This window comes from Rhinoderma darwinii, chromosome 4, assembly GCF_050947455.1.
Source record: "Rhinoderma darwinii isolate aRhiDar2 chromosome 4, aRhiDar2.hap1, whole genome shotgun sequence".
Lineage (NCBI taxonomy): Eukaryota > Metazoa > Chordata > Amphibia > Anura > Rhinodermatidae > Rhinoderma > Rhinoderma darwinii.
In genome coordinates this window covers 387457085-387472200 of record NC_134690.1, presented here as the reverse complement: position 1 = coordinate 387472200, position 15116 = coordinate 387457085, and the positions used below count along the sequence as shown (strand labels likewise).

At 40.4% G+C, this 15116-nt stretch overlaps 1 protein-coding gene across 3 annotated transcripts in view; it reads right to left on the bottom strand.

The window, feature by feature from the left end:
• HHAT (hedgehog acyltransferase) overlaps positions 1-15116 on the bottom strand; it is a 261528-nt gene that overhangs the window by 97911 nt on the left and 148501 nt on the right. For all 3 annotated transcript variants that reach the window (XM_075864591.1, XM_075864590.1, XM_075864592.1), the window contains exons 10-11: positions 8942-9143; positions 4124-4268 (exon numbers count right to left, since the gene is read on the bottom strand). In XM_075864591.1, the coding sequence (XP_075720706.1) occupies positions 4124-4268; positions 8942-9143 (347 nt within the window). The remainder of the gene's footprint in view (positions 1-4123; positions 4269-8941; positions 9144-15116) is intronic.

Below are 15116 nucleotides of genomic sequence, written 5' to 3'. Positions count from 1 at the left end.
ACACTGCTGGAGGGTGTCACCCATCAGCCAATGTGTCTGTTGATAAGCAACCTCACAAAGATATTTAGGTCTTTACTTAGGAGACACCTTCGATAAAATAATAGAATAACCAACCATAATAAGTAAAATGTGAGACAATGGCATAAATATTTATTTCCTGCTACACAAAACTTGGCCGTCTCTGGTGGTCAATGCCCATTTCTAGCATATATCAGGGCTATGTCTACACATCCCGGCGAACTTTAATAGAAAAATAACTTGGAGGTTATTCATCAATATTACACGTATATTTTTGGATTTCTTTGCTTGAGGAATCAATGGACTATGAAGAATTATATTGAGGTGATTTATGTTTTGCTCTCTGTTCTTTATTTGGTTCTGTGAAATAAAAATGTTCTAACCTTTAACAACATGGCAAGCAACGATTAAGGATACAAACTGAATGTGAATAAGTAGCTATAACATTGTGAATATTTTATATTTTAATTGGCGTCATGTACGTCACTCAATATAAAAAAGTAATTTTACCATAAATCCCTGTAATTAAGTCATGCTTTACTACACAATTGAAGCTGATTTTATGCCTTTAAAGTGACATCTAAAGTATGTAGTGTGTTATTAAAGCCAACAGTTAATCACAGCAGGTAAAAAAGTCACATTGGTTCAGGTTCAAGAGGTTAAAAATATCCACCTGAAATACACAGTTATTAGGACTTGGTTGGGTTGTTTCACTGTAATGCAGAAATTTGTGATTTTCCCCAAAATTATTTTATGGAGAAACTACACTATATGGCCAAAATGTAGTCAGCCCCCTAATTATGGAGTTCAGGTCTTTCAGCCACTTTGCATATAAGGGCATAAAACAAAAAACGCCACCATGCAATCTTCATGGACGAACATTGGTGGTAGTATGGGTCGTACTGAAGAGCTTAGAGATTTTAAACATGGCCCTGTAATAGGATGCCACCTTTGCCACGAGTCAGTCGCTGAAATTTCTGGTCTGCTAAATCTGTCCTGGTCACCTGTAAGAGTTATTATTGTGAAACGGAAGCATCTACAGTACTACTGTAGGTGTAAAAACAGCTCAGCCACGAAGTGGTATACCATGCAAACTCACAGAGTGGAACTACTGAGTGCTGACGTGTGTTGTGCATAAAAATCATCTTTCCTCTGTTACATCACTCACAACAGAGATCCAAACTGGCTCTAGAAATGACTTCGGCACAAGAACTGAGCGCCAGGAGCTTCATGAAATGGGTTTCCATGGTCCAGCAGATGCACACGGGCCTAAGATCAACATGCACAATGCCAAGCATCAGCTGGTGTGGAGTAAAGCACGCCGCCACTGGACTCCGGAGCATTTCAAATATGTTGGGTGGAGTAATGAATCGTGTTTCACTTTCTGGCAATCTGGTTTGGCAAAAACCAGAAGAACGCTACCTACTAGAATGAATAGTGACTACTGTAACATTTGGTGAAGAAGGGATAATGGTCTGATGCTGTTTTTCATGGTTTGGACCCTTTTTTCCAGTGAAGGGTTATGTTAATGCTACAACATACAAAGACATTTTGGACAATTGTAGCTTTCAACTTTGTGGTAAGAGGCTGGGGAAGGCCTTTTCCTGTTCCCGCATGACTGTACCCCAGTGCACAAGGTCCATAAAGACATGGTTGGCTGGTTGTTTGGTTGGTTGGTTGAGTTTGGTGTGGAAGAACTTGACAGGCCGCACAGAGACCTGACCTCAACCCCATGCAACACCTTTGGAAAAAATTAGAACGCAGATTGTGAGACAGACCTTTTCTCCAACATCGGAGCCTGACCTCACAAACGCTCCTTTGGCTTAATAGGCACAAACCCATAAATCAAATCCTGGAGATGGAAAGTTGATCACTATAATGGCCAGAGATCTAGTGAGTAACCAACCAATCCAAAAGTAGTAAAATAAGATTGGATCCAAGCCAAACATAAGGAGAGACTATTCTGAAGGACAGTTCTGAGAGTATCGATAACACTAGCATTTCTGTATAAATAAAGCAATATGAAAGGTTTGATAAAACGTCCCAAGCTGAATTCAACGACGCTGTAACCGGAATGGGTCCTTCTCCAAGCTAAGGCTGGCCATACACATACCGTTCAATCGATCTCTTCATAAACATTGCTTGGATCAGCCAAGGTCACATGTTTCATCAATAAAAAGAATGAGACCAGCCATTGTCAAACACCTCTAGCAGTCAAGTATCTCCCGGAAGAATGAAAGGATTGGGCAAGATGCCGATCCGCATTCCCAATTGCAAGGACCCTATAAACATTATGTTGTCAGCCTAACAGAGCTCCTTTTCTCATTCTCTTCTGTATGAGGGAGGTGACAACCCCAACATTTATTCAGTATTTTCATCCCTTTATTACTTCCTGGTTTTCAAAACTCCTCCCTGACATTATTTTACAAAGAAATACCGTGAAAAAACACTTGCTAAATTCACTATAATTTATGAGCCGCTAATTTTATACACATTTCATTGACTTTAATGGGGTGTAAAGTTCCGTAACTCCCCTTTGCGATAAGGCATGTTGCGATTTTTAAAATGCGGTCACGTATGAAAAAAAATGAGCTACGCCAAAAGTCTAATGACGTTTGTTTGCTATTTTTACACAACATATTAAAGGCTAAGCAAACCTTTCAAGGGCATTATTATTTAAAACGTGTGTGCGTGGGTTTCCTCCGGGGTACTCCGGTTTCCTCCCACACCCCGAAAAACATATTTCGATAGGGAATTTAGATTGTGAGCCCCAGAGGACCTCTGTACAGCGCTGTGGAATATGTTGGCGCTATATAAGTAACAGTAATAAATAAACCCGTTCACTTTAGCTGTTTCTAGAAAAAAACAGACCCCTTTCTTAATCCTGGACAACCCCTTTAATCATTTCAGATCTTCTAACAAAATGCCATATAAAACAGATATCAGGTGAGAAATCAGAAAATCACCAGAATATTATTTTCACTGCATTGTAAATGTCATGTATTTTTGGGTCAAAAATGTGCAACCTTACATTTATCAAGACTGAATGCCATCCATCTGCCAGCTTGTACCCATTCAGCCAGTTTTTTCATAGAACACGTTGTCTTGTATGCAAATTAGAATATATTTTAGTGATAATGTCAGCAAAACAAAGTGCAACCAAGCAATGTATATAAATAATGTCATGTATTTATAGTAGAAAATATTTAGTAGTAAATGTAACTTTTCGCAACTGTATTTGGTGCCATTGGATACATATACCACCTTTACAAAAACTATCATGGTTTAAAGGGAACACAACAAATCAAAAAATTGCAATCAAATGTTTTTGTATTGCTCCAATGCATCTAAATTAAAACAGCAAACAGTGTTGATTAAAAATAGTCTACCGTTTTGTGTCTACAGGTACAATGCAAACCAAGTGTTTCCATGGTTATACAGTAGATTGCAAACAAACCCTGTGTAGTCCAATCCTGCAGTTATACATATGTCTTCTTCTTTCTAACATGCTTTAAGGTTAGCATGAAGTAACGGGCAAATGGAATGAAGTATGACTACAGGATCAGACTACACAGTGTTTGTAGTCTGTAACTATGGAGACGCATAGGTCTTTATAGGAGCTGTAGAAACAAATGCTGGGATATTTTTAATGAAGACTATTTGCAAAGTTGCTTAATTATTTGTTTTATCTACTTTGGAGCAATAAAAAAATGTGGACATAGCCGTTTAAATAATTTTTTCCTCCTAAAATACTGTAGCTTGAGTGGAAGCGACATATGGCGGTCTGAAGAAAAGCCCATGAAAAGCAAAAATTACTATAAAAACTTTGTGATACCATTTTTTTACAGATAAGAAAATGTAAGAAGCACTTTCTTCACAGTCCAGTACCCGGCTGATACATTGGAAATATCATGTCGCTCAGGTTACCAGGAAAATGGCGTGTGTATGTGTGGAGCCATTAACAGAACGGCCTAGTCAGTGTTTTTGCCGATTTTTTCAGTTCTATATGAAATTGTAATCCCTGCAGGAAGACTTGTGGCACAGAGAGAAGCATCTGAATACATCGAAAAACTCAATGAAAATATGACATTTATGAGCCACTCACCTTGTACAAACAGCCGCTCCAAGTAAATCTTACCAACCTGCTCCCCTCCAAGGAACACAAGGTTGGTTAGAATCAACAGAGCCGTGGAAACAGACGCCAAAGCAGCGTGAAGTCGGCGATACGTCTTTGGTGACAAGCTCTGATCCTGTTAACACATAAAAAGGATGAGACAGAATTAGGGCTTATTCAGATGAACGTTGAATACATCCATGTGACGGCCGTTAAAACTACGGTCACACGGATGCATGTATTTCAATGGGGCCGTTTACACGCCCACTGTTTCAAGTCTATGGGGATCCGTGAAAACGGAACTTACACTGGGGCATCGCGGACGTGAAAAACTGCAATTTTTCATGTCCAAGTTTCCCCACGTTCACCTGAATAAGCCCTTAGCCGTTAACTGTACTGCAACTCTCATTTTTACAGAAGTATATGAAGTGGATGTGATAGTCTGTGTTATATGGTGTGGGGCCTGCAAAGAATGGTTTAGGAATATGAAATATTAGCTAGAGGTCTATGAAATGTGAGCAGAGCTTTGTTCACATCACTTTATGGAGCTACGTTATTGGGGCAAAACTCCTGGCATATGCGCCAAATGTAAAGCCCTGGCATCTGCCACTGTATACCATGCAGTGGCATATGTCGTACATAGGCCTCATGCAAAAAACAGTCAAATTTACACCATGCCGTATATGTTTTTTGCGATGGCCGTCTGTACTGGAAAGTGAAGTATGCTGCGTCTTCCTATACAGTTGAAAAACGGAAGATAACAAAATAATTTTTGGCATCTGTTGGGTATGTAGGTGTCCATGGAACCGTATAGCGTATGCACTGCGAGTATCTCCCGTCACATACGCTGAACAGACCCAACAAATGTGGTGTAAACATAGCCTAAGGGTGAGTACAATATGGTTAGAGCCCTAAACAATATTGCTGCAGGCTTAGAGGAAATCTCGGCCTTTTAACGGGGTTGTCCGGGATTAGAAAAACAGGGTTGCTTTGTTCCAAAAACAGCGCAACCCCTACCCATGGATTGTACCTGGTATTTAGGCTGGCCCTATATATAAGCTTAAATAGTATTTAACTTTTTGTTCCCTGCATACCTAGATTTACAGTTCGCAATTTTTGAAGGAACCCTCATTTCACCACTGCACCCGAATATTCTTAAAGACAACGTTTCACTATGTCAGAGATCTTTAATTTAGAGAGGGATATTGTGACGCTCTAATAGAACTATAATAGGAGTGTAATTGTGATCACTAAACAGCTCCTCAAACTACCACACAGGGGTCCCCAAAAAATCCTTCTTGGTTCTGTAGAGTCACATGGTGTATGATATGATGCCACTGGGCCAATCAGCAGCTTTGAAAATGATGGAGAACTAAAACAAAAAACTGCAAGTTTCCAATGTGCTCTGTACACTATAGGTTGACAATACAAGTGGTAACAACTACCGCTGCATGTCACTGGGCTGCACATGGGCATGTGTGGGCAGGCACCGCAGGAAGTTTGGGGGGTGCAACTTCAGCCAATAGCTGCTGAGCACTCAGTGTCACTGGGGGGGGGGGGGGTGTCTTTTTTGGCAACTTCTGCTGTACAGCCCAGTAACTTGCAGAAGTAGTTATTGCCTATAGTGTTAATGACCTATAGTGCACATACAATATCTCATTGGAATGTTGAATTTAGGGTACCAAAATGATAGAATTAACAGCCCTGATATATTACATAAACCTAGTTGGTCCATTTGACTAATTATGAAGATTTTCCCAAAGATTCACTGTAACATTTATAAGATACCTTAAGAATAGATTGGGATACTGCTCCTTCAGGTAAATCATGAAATTGTTTACTTGACATTATGGATAATTTTATTCTATCTTTATAGATGGTTGCTCATATTTTGGCCTCAGGCAGTTTTTCTGCCGGAAACTCGAATTGGTTCCTTCATTCTTAATCTTATGTTCTCTAAAAGGTTATGGAAGTGGCAACCACCTACTGGGGTAGTGAGGGGATTTCATCACATCTTCTGTACTGTAACAATAGTAGCCAGGCAATTCGACGACTTTTTGTTTTACAAAAAGTGTCTGTGTATCAATATTATCTTTACCTCGTTGACCTCAGAATGTACAAAGATTCTCTATACTCCTTAGGTAGTCATACAATGTCCTCATCTCTTAGGTTTCGTTCACATCTGCATCAGGGTCCAATTGTGACGTTCCATCTGAGCTTATCTTGCACCTATTTTGGCTTATATCACATGCTATTATTGAGTCATATCCAGAAAAGCTGGCTTCCTGTTAGCTCTCAGGCTGCAGAACTTCTGGTTTCCTAGGAGTTCCCTGCTGGGTCCACATTTGCAGAGTTGTAGAGTTGCAGTCCAAAATGTCTTTGTATGCTGAAGCATTAAGATTTCCCTTCACTGAAACTAAGGGGCCAAGGCCGACCCCTGAAAATTAACCTCATAGCATTATCCCTACTCCCAAACTTGTGGCAATGGGACTGAATTGAAAACACCTGAATTGAATGATTAAGAGGTGTGTCCCAATACTTATGTCCATATGGTGTATATTATTATAGTATAACTTAAATATGTAAATCTTATTGGAAATCTTTTTAAAAAGATAATGGAACATGTGTCTCTATATCCCAGCATGCCCTGCCAGGACTGAACAGACAGCCTATATACTGAGATACAGTATACGTTCTTTGGTTCTTACGTATGGCATTCTGCTAGAGGGGTCTGATTACTTTTTTAGGTTTTTATATTTGGGCAGAAGATTGGTGCAGACATGACCTAGTGAACATACAACCAAGCACACTCAGTACACTGCACGTCTATGTTGTGGGTTCGGACATTCATTTGACGTACGTTGTAGCTGTAACACATTTTCTCGAAGGATATTGTAATTGCTTTCTGTAGCAGCGGAGTGACATTATAAAGGCAGCAGGCAAGCGACTCTATAAATGAACTTTCTAAGGTGAAAATTGGAGATCAAACATTTGATATTGATTTGGGGCCCTCGAGTAATGTTCTTTGCTGTATGTTGTAAGACATTATTGTCAGAGCTGGATCACGATCTGTAGAGGTCTCTGGGCAAATGTGTGTCCCACCTCATTAGAAAGTTGGAAATAATACTGCCATATTTCTTTCCAAAAAATAGTGCCATGCTGGGCTAGAGCCAAATGATGCTCATATAAACTTTAAAGTGGCCCCAAGTTGGCCGTTCATTTTAAAGGGATTATTTGTGATAAGAAAAATAAACCGCCTTATACATGCCCATGGACTTTGTCTGGTATTGCAGCTCAGATTCATTTGCTGGTGCTGGGCTAGATGTCACGCTAGTTCAGCGAAATTAATAAATTAATCTTTGCCAGTGACGTAGCTATAAGTGGTGCCGAGGTAGCAGTCACAACCGGGCCCTGGTGCCTGAGGCGGCACAAAGATCCCTCTGCCCCATTAGAAGACAGTATTATAAATGGCACATGGTAGGTGGGAGACCCTATTACAGATTTTGCATTTTGCATTCCACCTCTGATCTTTCTCTTGAGAATACTACGTTTGCCTGAATAAGCCCTTACATCACCAAGCAGAATGCCAAGTGTCCGATGGAGGGGTGTAAAGCCGCTGCCACTGGACTCTGGAGTAGTGGAAACGTGTTCTGTGGAGTGATGTATCACGCTTCTGTATCCGGCAGTCTGATGGATGAGTCTGGGTTTGGTTGATGCCAGGAGAATGTTCCCTGCCTGACTGCATTGTGCCAACTGTAAAGTTTGGGAGTAGGGATAATGCTATGAGGTTGTTTTTCAGGTGTCGGCCTTGGCTTCTTAGTTTCAGTGAAGGGAAATCTTAGTGGTTCAGCATATGAAGACATTTTGGACAATTGTAGCTTCCAACTTTGTGGGAACAGTTTGGGGAACACCCTTTTCTTCTTCAGCATGCCTGTGCCCCAGTGTATAAAGCAAGGTCCATAAAGACATGGTTGGGTGAGTTTGGTGTCGAAGAACTTGACTGGCCCGCACAGAGCCCTGACCTCAACACCATCCAACACCTTTAGGATGAACTAGAATGGACATTGCGAACCAGACCCCCTCCTCCAACATCAGTATCTGACCTCACAAATGCTCTTCTGGATGAATGGGCAAAAATTCCCACAGACACACTACACAATCATGTAGACATCCTGCCCATAAGAGTGGAAGCTGTTTTAACTGCAAAGGGGAAACCAATTCTATATTAATGCCCCTGGATTTAGAATGAGAGGTCATAAAATCTCCTGTAGGTGTAATGTGTAGGTGTCCCAATACTTTTGTCCATATAGTGTATATTGCCTGTAGGAGTAACCATAGGTGAAGCTTTCTCCGATGCCACAATTTTCCTACTCATCTTGGAAAAATCTGCTAAAATCTAATGACAGATAAGTAAAGCTATGTTTGTCCTAGTTTTTCGAAACTCTTGGTACTACTATATTTCTACCAATAAATTATTTTTCCAGGAATGCTTAAAATTATCTACTAGTTGCAACAACAACAACAACAACAACAACAACAACAACTGATGCCCCTAAATATGGCATGAGAAACTAAATCTCAAAATGTAGGCGTAAAGATTTTACAGGTCTGTATGGTGTCTTAAAGGGGTTTTCTCGAAAAGGCATTACGTTTTGCAATAATGTAGACATTTCAATATATTTTTAACCCTCCTAAAAAATATTTTTGGACCAGATCAACTAAACTTATGGCGCTTGAAGGAGGTTGAGTTCACAGAAAGGAACTTCTAAGAACCGAAATAACTTTATCATAATGTTCTTTAGTACTTACAATTCTGTCTTGAAGAGATGGTAAACTAAGGAGCCTCTTCAATCCATACTCCCCAATGATTCCAATCCAGTTGAGTGCTGCCCAATACCAAAGATATTCATGGCCTCCATGCCAGTAACTTACAAATATGAACGTAGATGCAGTGGATAGCAGCATTCCTCCAAGCCCTGAGTGCGAGCCACCCATTGGGATGTAAACATATCTGCCGATAGACATTGAGGACTATCATTAGATGAATTCTCGGCTCATAGTAAAACAGGCTTATTTATTTTATGTTTTTCGTTATAGGCTTTATTAGAAACATTTTTATAAGGAAATGTTATTCTTCCAAAATGAAGTATTAGATAAGAAGTAAGGGGTGTGTCTGTCACCACAGTGCTGACTGATACCAAGAAGCAACCAGAAGAATTCTTCAATGTATGTTGTAAAGCCAAATATCTGCAAAGTTAATCAACTTTACATCTATTATAAAACTGTTCAAAGCAGAGCTATTCCTTAGATGATATTTCTAGTTATGAGAGATGCTAAATGGAACTACTGTATAAAAGATTTAAACCAAAACTGGCCAGTGTACACGTGTAAGGGTGTACAATAAAACAGCTAGATTGGTTTGCTGAAAACTCCATATTTTAAATTTCTTTTCCTGAAATTTTTAGACCAACAATGTTGATTTCTATTAAATCCCAAGCAGAAGACCAAGCTATTGATAAAAAAAAAAGAAGTATAACCGATAGGCGTTACTATAGCCATAGCAGTTGCTATGCGGCCCAAAGGTCAAGGGGGTTCACTCAGGGTCAAGAAGATTATCCCTTTTTGTTGTTGGCTTTCTGATATGTGGTGCTATTATTTATACTTCTAAATATTGATACTGTCACAAGGTGGTGGGGGCCCATCTCCTTTTGCTATGGAGCCTCATGAATTCTAGTTATGTCGCTGGTATAACCCTATAGGCCACACATTAGGGTGTAGACTCTTGTCTGTCTGACACATCCCTGATGGACAGATACATTTTGGGTGACTGATTGAAAACGTATAATCTGGTATCAGTGACCAAACTGCACAGGCATACGTTTGATCAAGCATGTCTATGCACAGTGGCTCTCGCACTCTGACTGACTGCCAGGGAGAACTGAGATTGGAAAGAGACAGGACCATTTGAGTGACCAGTTGACGAAAAAGTAGCAACTTTAGAGCCAATATGGCGGACAATGGCTGCTGTCAGACAGCTACTTCCTGTCCAAGAAACTAGAGGCAGGAAAGTCTGGAACCCATGCAAATGAGTTTACAAGACAAAGGCTGTACAAAGTTACCAGATATAGGATTATTTCCACTGTAGACAATTATGGCACATGCACGGGATATGCCATAAATGCCTGATACATGCCGGTCCTAACTCTGCGTGCTGTTGTATGGCGACCTCTCCATTTATTCATACTCCGCCTGGGTGCCACGACTGCCTAACCAGGAAACATAGGGGTCTGGTGATCCTTGCTCTGGAGTTAGGTGCAGGACTCGCATTTAACAGACAGTTATAGCATATTTCGTGAATATGCAATGAATGTCTAAGGTGGGAATAACCCTTTAATGTGACAAGGTGATATGGTGGCATGAAGTTATTAATACGTTATTATCAAGGTTGGTGGATGCTCCTGGACAAACAAGTGGGTGCCACGTGGCTTTTTTTGGGGAAATAGAGAGTAATACTACCATAATACTGCCCCCATAATGCCAAAGTAATATCATAGAGTGCCAAGTAACAGTACCACATAGTCCCCAGATAATACTGACACAGATCGTTATAGGTTTACTGGATGGCAGGCATGATAACACTGCTATGTAGTGCGCAAATAAAAATTTTATACTATTGTTCCATTTGCCAATGCGATAGCCTGGCCTTGGTTATTGATTGGTTGTAAAACTGTACTTTTAGTCAGTATCTTATACTGTCCGGTTATATACGTTATTTAAACTACCCTGAAGCAAGTTAAAGGGGTTGACCTAGTTAAGAAAACCCATTTCCATTTCCCTGTTTGGTAATTCTGACCTCTGTTCAGGATCCACATCTCTTGGCCAGAGTGAATAACGGTTACAAAGAGTGTCTCTCGCTCTGGAGGACCTGTCCTGTCCTGCATTAGACAGGTGGCTCATTAATATGAATGTGAACTTTGTAATGCTTAATTTTTCCTGTGGTGGTGCTATAGGGTAAATTGAACACTACCAATTGGTTTCCCCAATAGATAACAGCTGATCACTCGGGGTACCAGCAAAGGAACATCTTGTAATCAGGTTATAGTCAAGAATCACTTCTAAGAAGTAGGGAGAACCTCTTTAAATAGAATGTCTCTGAATTTAACTACATAAATAATAATTATTCTTTTATTTTTTTAAATATGCTTTAACACCTCTCTGGCTGACACGGGTCATGATTTGCATAGTTATCTTTACAATTCTGTACCTGTATTAGCATCAGTTTATTAAATTAACTTATATGTCATGCCACTTATGTAAAACTTCAAGTCTGATCTGCTTAAACACTCTTCTATGACAAAACACAATCGAACAAATAAAAAAGTCAAAATATATGCAAAAATAAGGAGTATTGCTTATAAATTGCTTGATTAACTTTCCCATGAAACTTGACCAGTAATGAGAGACAGAGCAGATTAGTCTGATTAGATTTTAATAACTCAGTACACCGCCAAGCGTACAGAATGAAATGTTAAGGGAAATTAAGTATTCAGCAACTGTATATTATTCGTTGTTCTCGTCTGCATTTAATACTCTTCAGTTTTTGGATTGTGTTTGTGAAGAGTATCTGTGTTTCCCACACAACCAAAATATGGAATTCCCTTAAGTACCCACTATGCTCTAATTAAATACACCAAACTTAATTCTCATTAAAAGATGAATCTGTCAAGCTAAAACTATAATTTTCCAAAAAGATTTTATTATTTAAAGGGGTTTTCTAGGACTATAACATTGACGACCCTACAATGCTTGATCGGTGGGGGTCAGACCAGTTGATCGGTGGTGGTCCCTGGGCTAGACCCCTAATGATCATCAGAAGGAAGGGGAAGCAGACCTCCACAAACCCTCTATTTTAATAATCTGTGCTGGTCACGGGGTCACCACAACTCCTTCATTCTAATGACTGGCACTGGTCCCGGGTGTCGACCCCAACTGATCATCAGAACAAAGGGGCCGTGGAGCTCCACAAACCCTTTATTCTAATAATCAGTGCTGGTCCCGGGGTCAGAACCTCACTGATCACCAGAAGGAAGTGGCTGCAGAGATCCAGTAAGCACCACAACCCATTTATTCTAATGCAGGTGCTGGTCCCAGGGGTCAGAGTCTCACTGATCATCAGTATAAAGGGGCCGTAGAGCTCCATTGAACGCGCCACATCCACATTATTCTAATGATAGCCGCTAATCCTGGGAGTCAGAACAGCCACTGATCATCAGAACATAGGGGCCGTGAAACTCCAGTTAGCAACCACAACTCCTTGTGCTGGTCCAGGAGGTTCAAACCCTAACCAATCAAGCATTGATCACATCAATATTATAGTCAGGATTTATAAATTAGGATTTTTATATTTAAAGGAATGCTAAACATAGCAAATACCCCAAAAAAATAAAAACAATCCCAGTAAATCCTTTCATATTATCGATCTTTCTTTTGATGCTACTTTGTCTCATATTGTACTCTAAGGCTGGGTTCACACAGAGTTTTTTGCAGGCGGAAATTCTGCCTCAAAATTCCGTTTGGAAGTTTGAGGCAGATTTTCCTGTCCCTGCATGCCGATTTTCGCTGCGTTTTTCGTCCGCGGACATTGAGCGCCGCGGGCATAAAACTCTGCGAAATACGCTTTCTCTGCCTCCCATTGATGTCAATGGGAGGTCAGAGGCGTAAATGCCCGAAGATAGAGCATGTCCCTTCTTTCTCCTGCGAGACAGTTTTACCGCTCGCGGGAAAAAGACGCCTCCGCCTCCCATTGAAATCAATGGGAGGCATTTTCGGGCCGTTTTTTGACGAGTTTCCGGATCAAAATACTCGTCGAAAAACTCTGTGTGAACCCAGCCAAAGGAAGAATTATATAAAACACATTTCCTGCTCCATTGTAAGACAACTGGCTGCAGAAGGAGCCTCACTTCCAGTGTTCTGTCTGAAATAGGCCCCACAGATCATTAAGCACCATCCCGTTTATCCATAAAAATGGAAGAGATCAGCAGGAAATTAATCCCTGTTTTCTCTGAATTATTTCTACAAGACTGTTTGTTCTGGAACAGGCAAAAAATCCTGTAAACTGACAAACTGTGTGAGCAAGTTTATCTCCTTTGGTTTAATGTTCCTTTAATATGTAAAAGCAAAAATTTAAAAAAAATTGCAGCACACTTATCTTATTAGTTCTGCGCTGTTCCTGCTCCTCTGCATGTATTAAATTGACCTTTTTATGTGATGGTCAAGTGAGCATGGGGGTCAATTGTCACCTGCACATTGACGATTTGTCAGGCAGCAGTGATCATGTGACATCATGTGCGTGCAGTTTGTAAATATGAAGTACCGGATATATACAATTGTTTATCTCAATTAATTGTTCAGACCAAGCAACACAGTGATCTTTTGCTTTCTACTATGCAGATTTTATTTCTACTGTGTTTTATTCAAACTCCTAAAAATGGCTTTCTATTGGATCAAAACTAATTCCAATATAGATTTGCTTGAAATTCAGCGTGATTATCCTCTGCCAGTCACAAGGCCTCAGCTGTGATGTCACTATGGATAATATGTCACTGCAATGGCTATTGATTGGCTGCTTCAGTCATCCATTTCTGGATTATGTGTCACTGCACTGTGATGACAACAGGAAGTGGCCAATATCCAATAGAAAGCGATTATAAAGGGGTTGTCCCATCAAGGATAACCCCTTTAAGAATGTAGCCTCCGCGGCTGCACCCGGCACCCATAGCAAACAGATGATTTGGCTGGGGGAAGCCCTTTCTGGCCGTAAATTCCCCCTACAGTGGCCACTGCAGGTTAAATGTAGAATTACATGGAGGTCATTCAGATGAATGGCCTTCCATAAAATACATGGATGGCGCGAGTGAGAGACCCTAACAGAGTGGCTCTCTGTTCAGGCTCATAGAGAAGGGTGCCAAGGGGAGGACCCCCATCTGTGGCATGAATGTGCCCTAATAGGGTATATGGATAGTGGTTGTCCTTATGTGACAGCCTCTCTGAGGGGCCACAAAACCTCCTAAAAATGGAGTAGTATGACAAATTATTTTGATGTTGTGTATGATTTTCTGTGCTTTCTGGTGGTCTTCCAATCTGGTGGGTGTTGTAGTCATTAGACGCAACATGGACATTCAAACAAAAGCAGCCTGTTCCCCAAAGCTGGATTCAAGATGTTACCACAAACAATATTTGTACTCCAGTTAAACTAACAGCTTAGCATTTGTTTGCTCTTATCCCTGGTGGTTTTTCTTGTATGGAAATACTCTCATCGCTAGCCATGATTTAAAAAGGATAATCCTATCAAAATGCTTGCAGGAGCTTTGAGAGTCATAATGAAAAATAATTAAGAAGGAAAAATTCCAATCAATACTAATCAGACTCAGCTGCTCCGCGCTCCTTCACGGTGGTTCAATAATACTCTTCAGTCTATTGTGCGACGACCGGGCGTCCGCGCAGACGCAATGTGTCGAGCTACCTAATGAAGCAGACAACACAAGTAATTAGTTTTGTCACGGCTCCAAACAGAATTCGCATTGCCACAGTTTCTATTTCTTAGACAATTATGCTACATTAATCTGCGTCCAAATCTGAAAAACAGAACATTGCGCAGCATATTAACGAGTCTGGGGAAATACAGCAGGCTGAGACACAAGCACACGAAACGGCAATTGCCTCGGTTTATTGTAGTGCCAGGTTCCTCAACATTTTCTCTGTATTTAATAAATCATAATCTAGTAAGGCTCCGTTCACATCGGTGTTGTGACTTCCGTACTAGCGGATCCATCAGAGGACCACAAGAACGGAAGTAAACGTTTCAATAAAAAAAACATTGATTTCAGTGGGTTTTGTTTTAGTATCAGTTGTGCTCAGTTAAGCTCGGTTCCGTCAGGTTTCCGTTTTTTTGACTGAAGCCATAGCGGTTTCCGTTTTTTTTTTA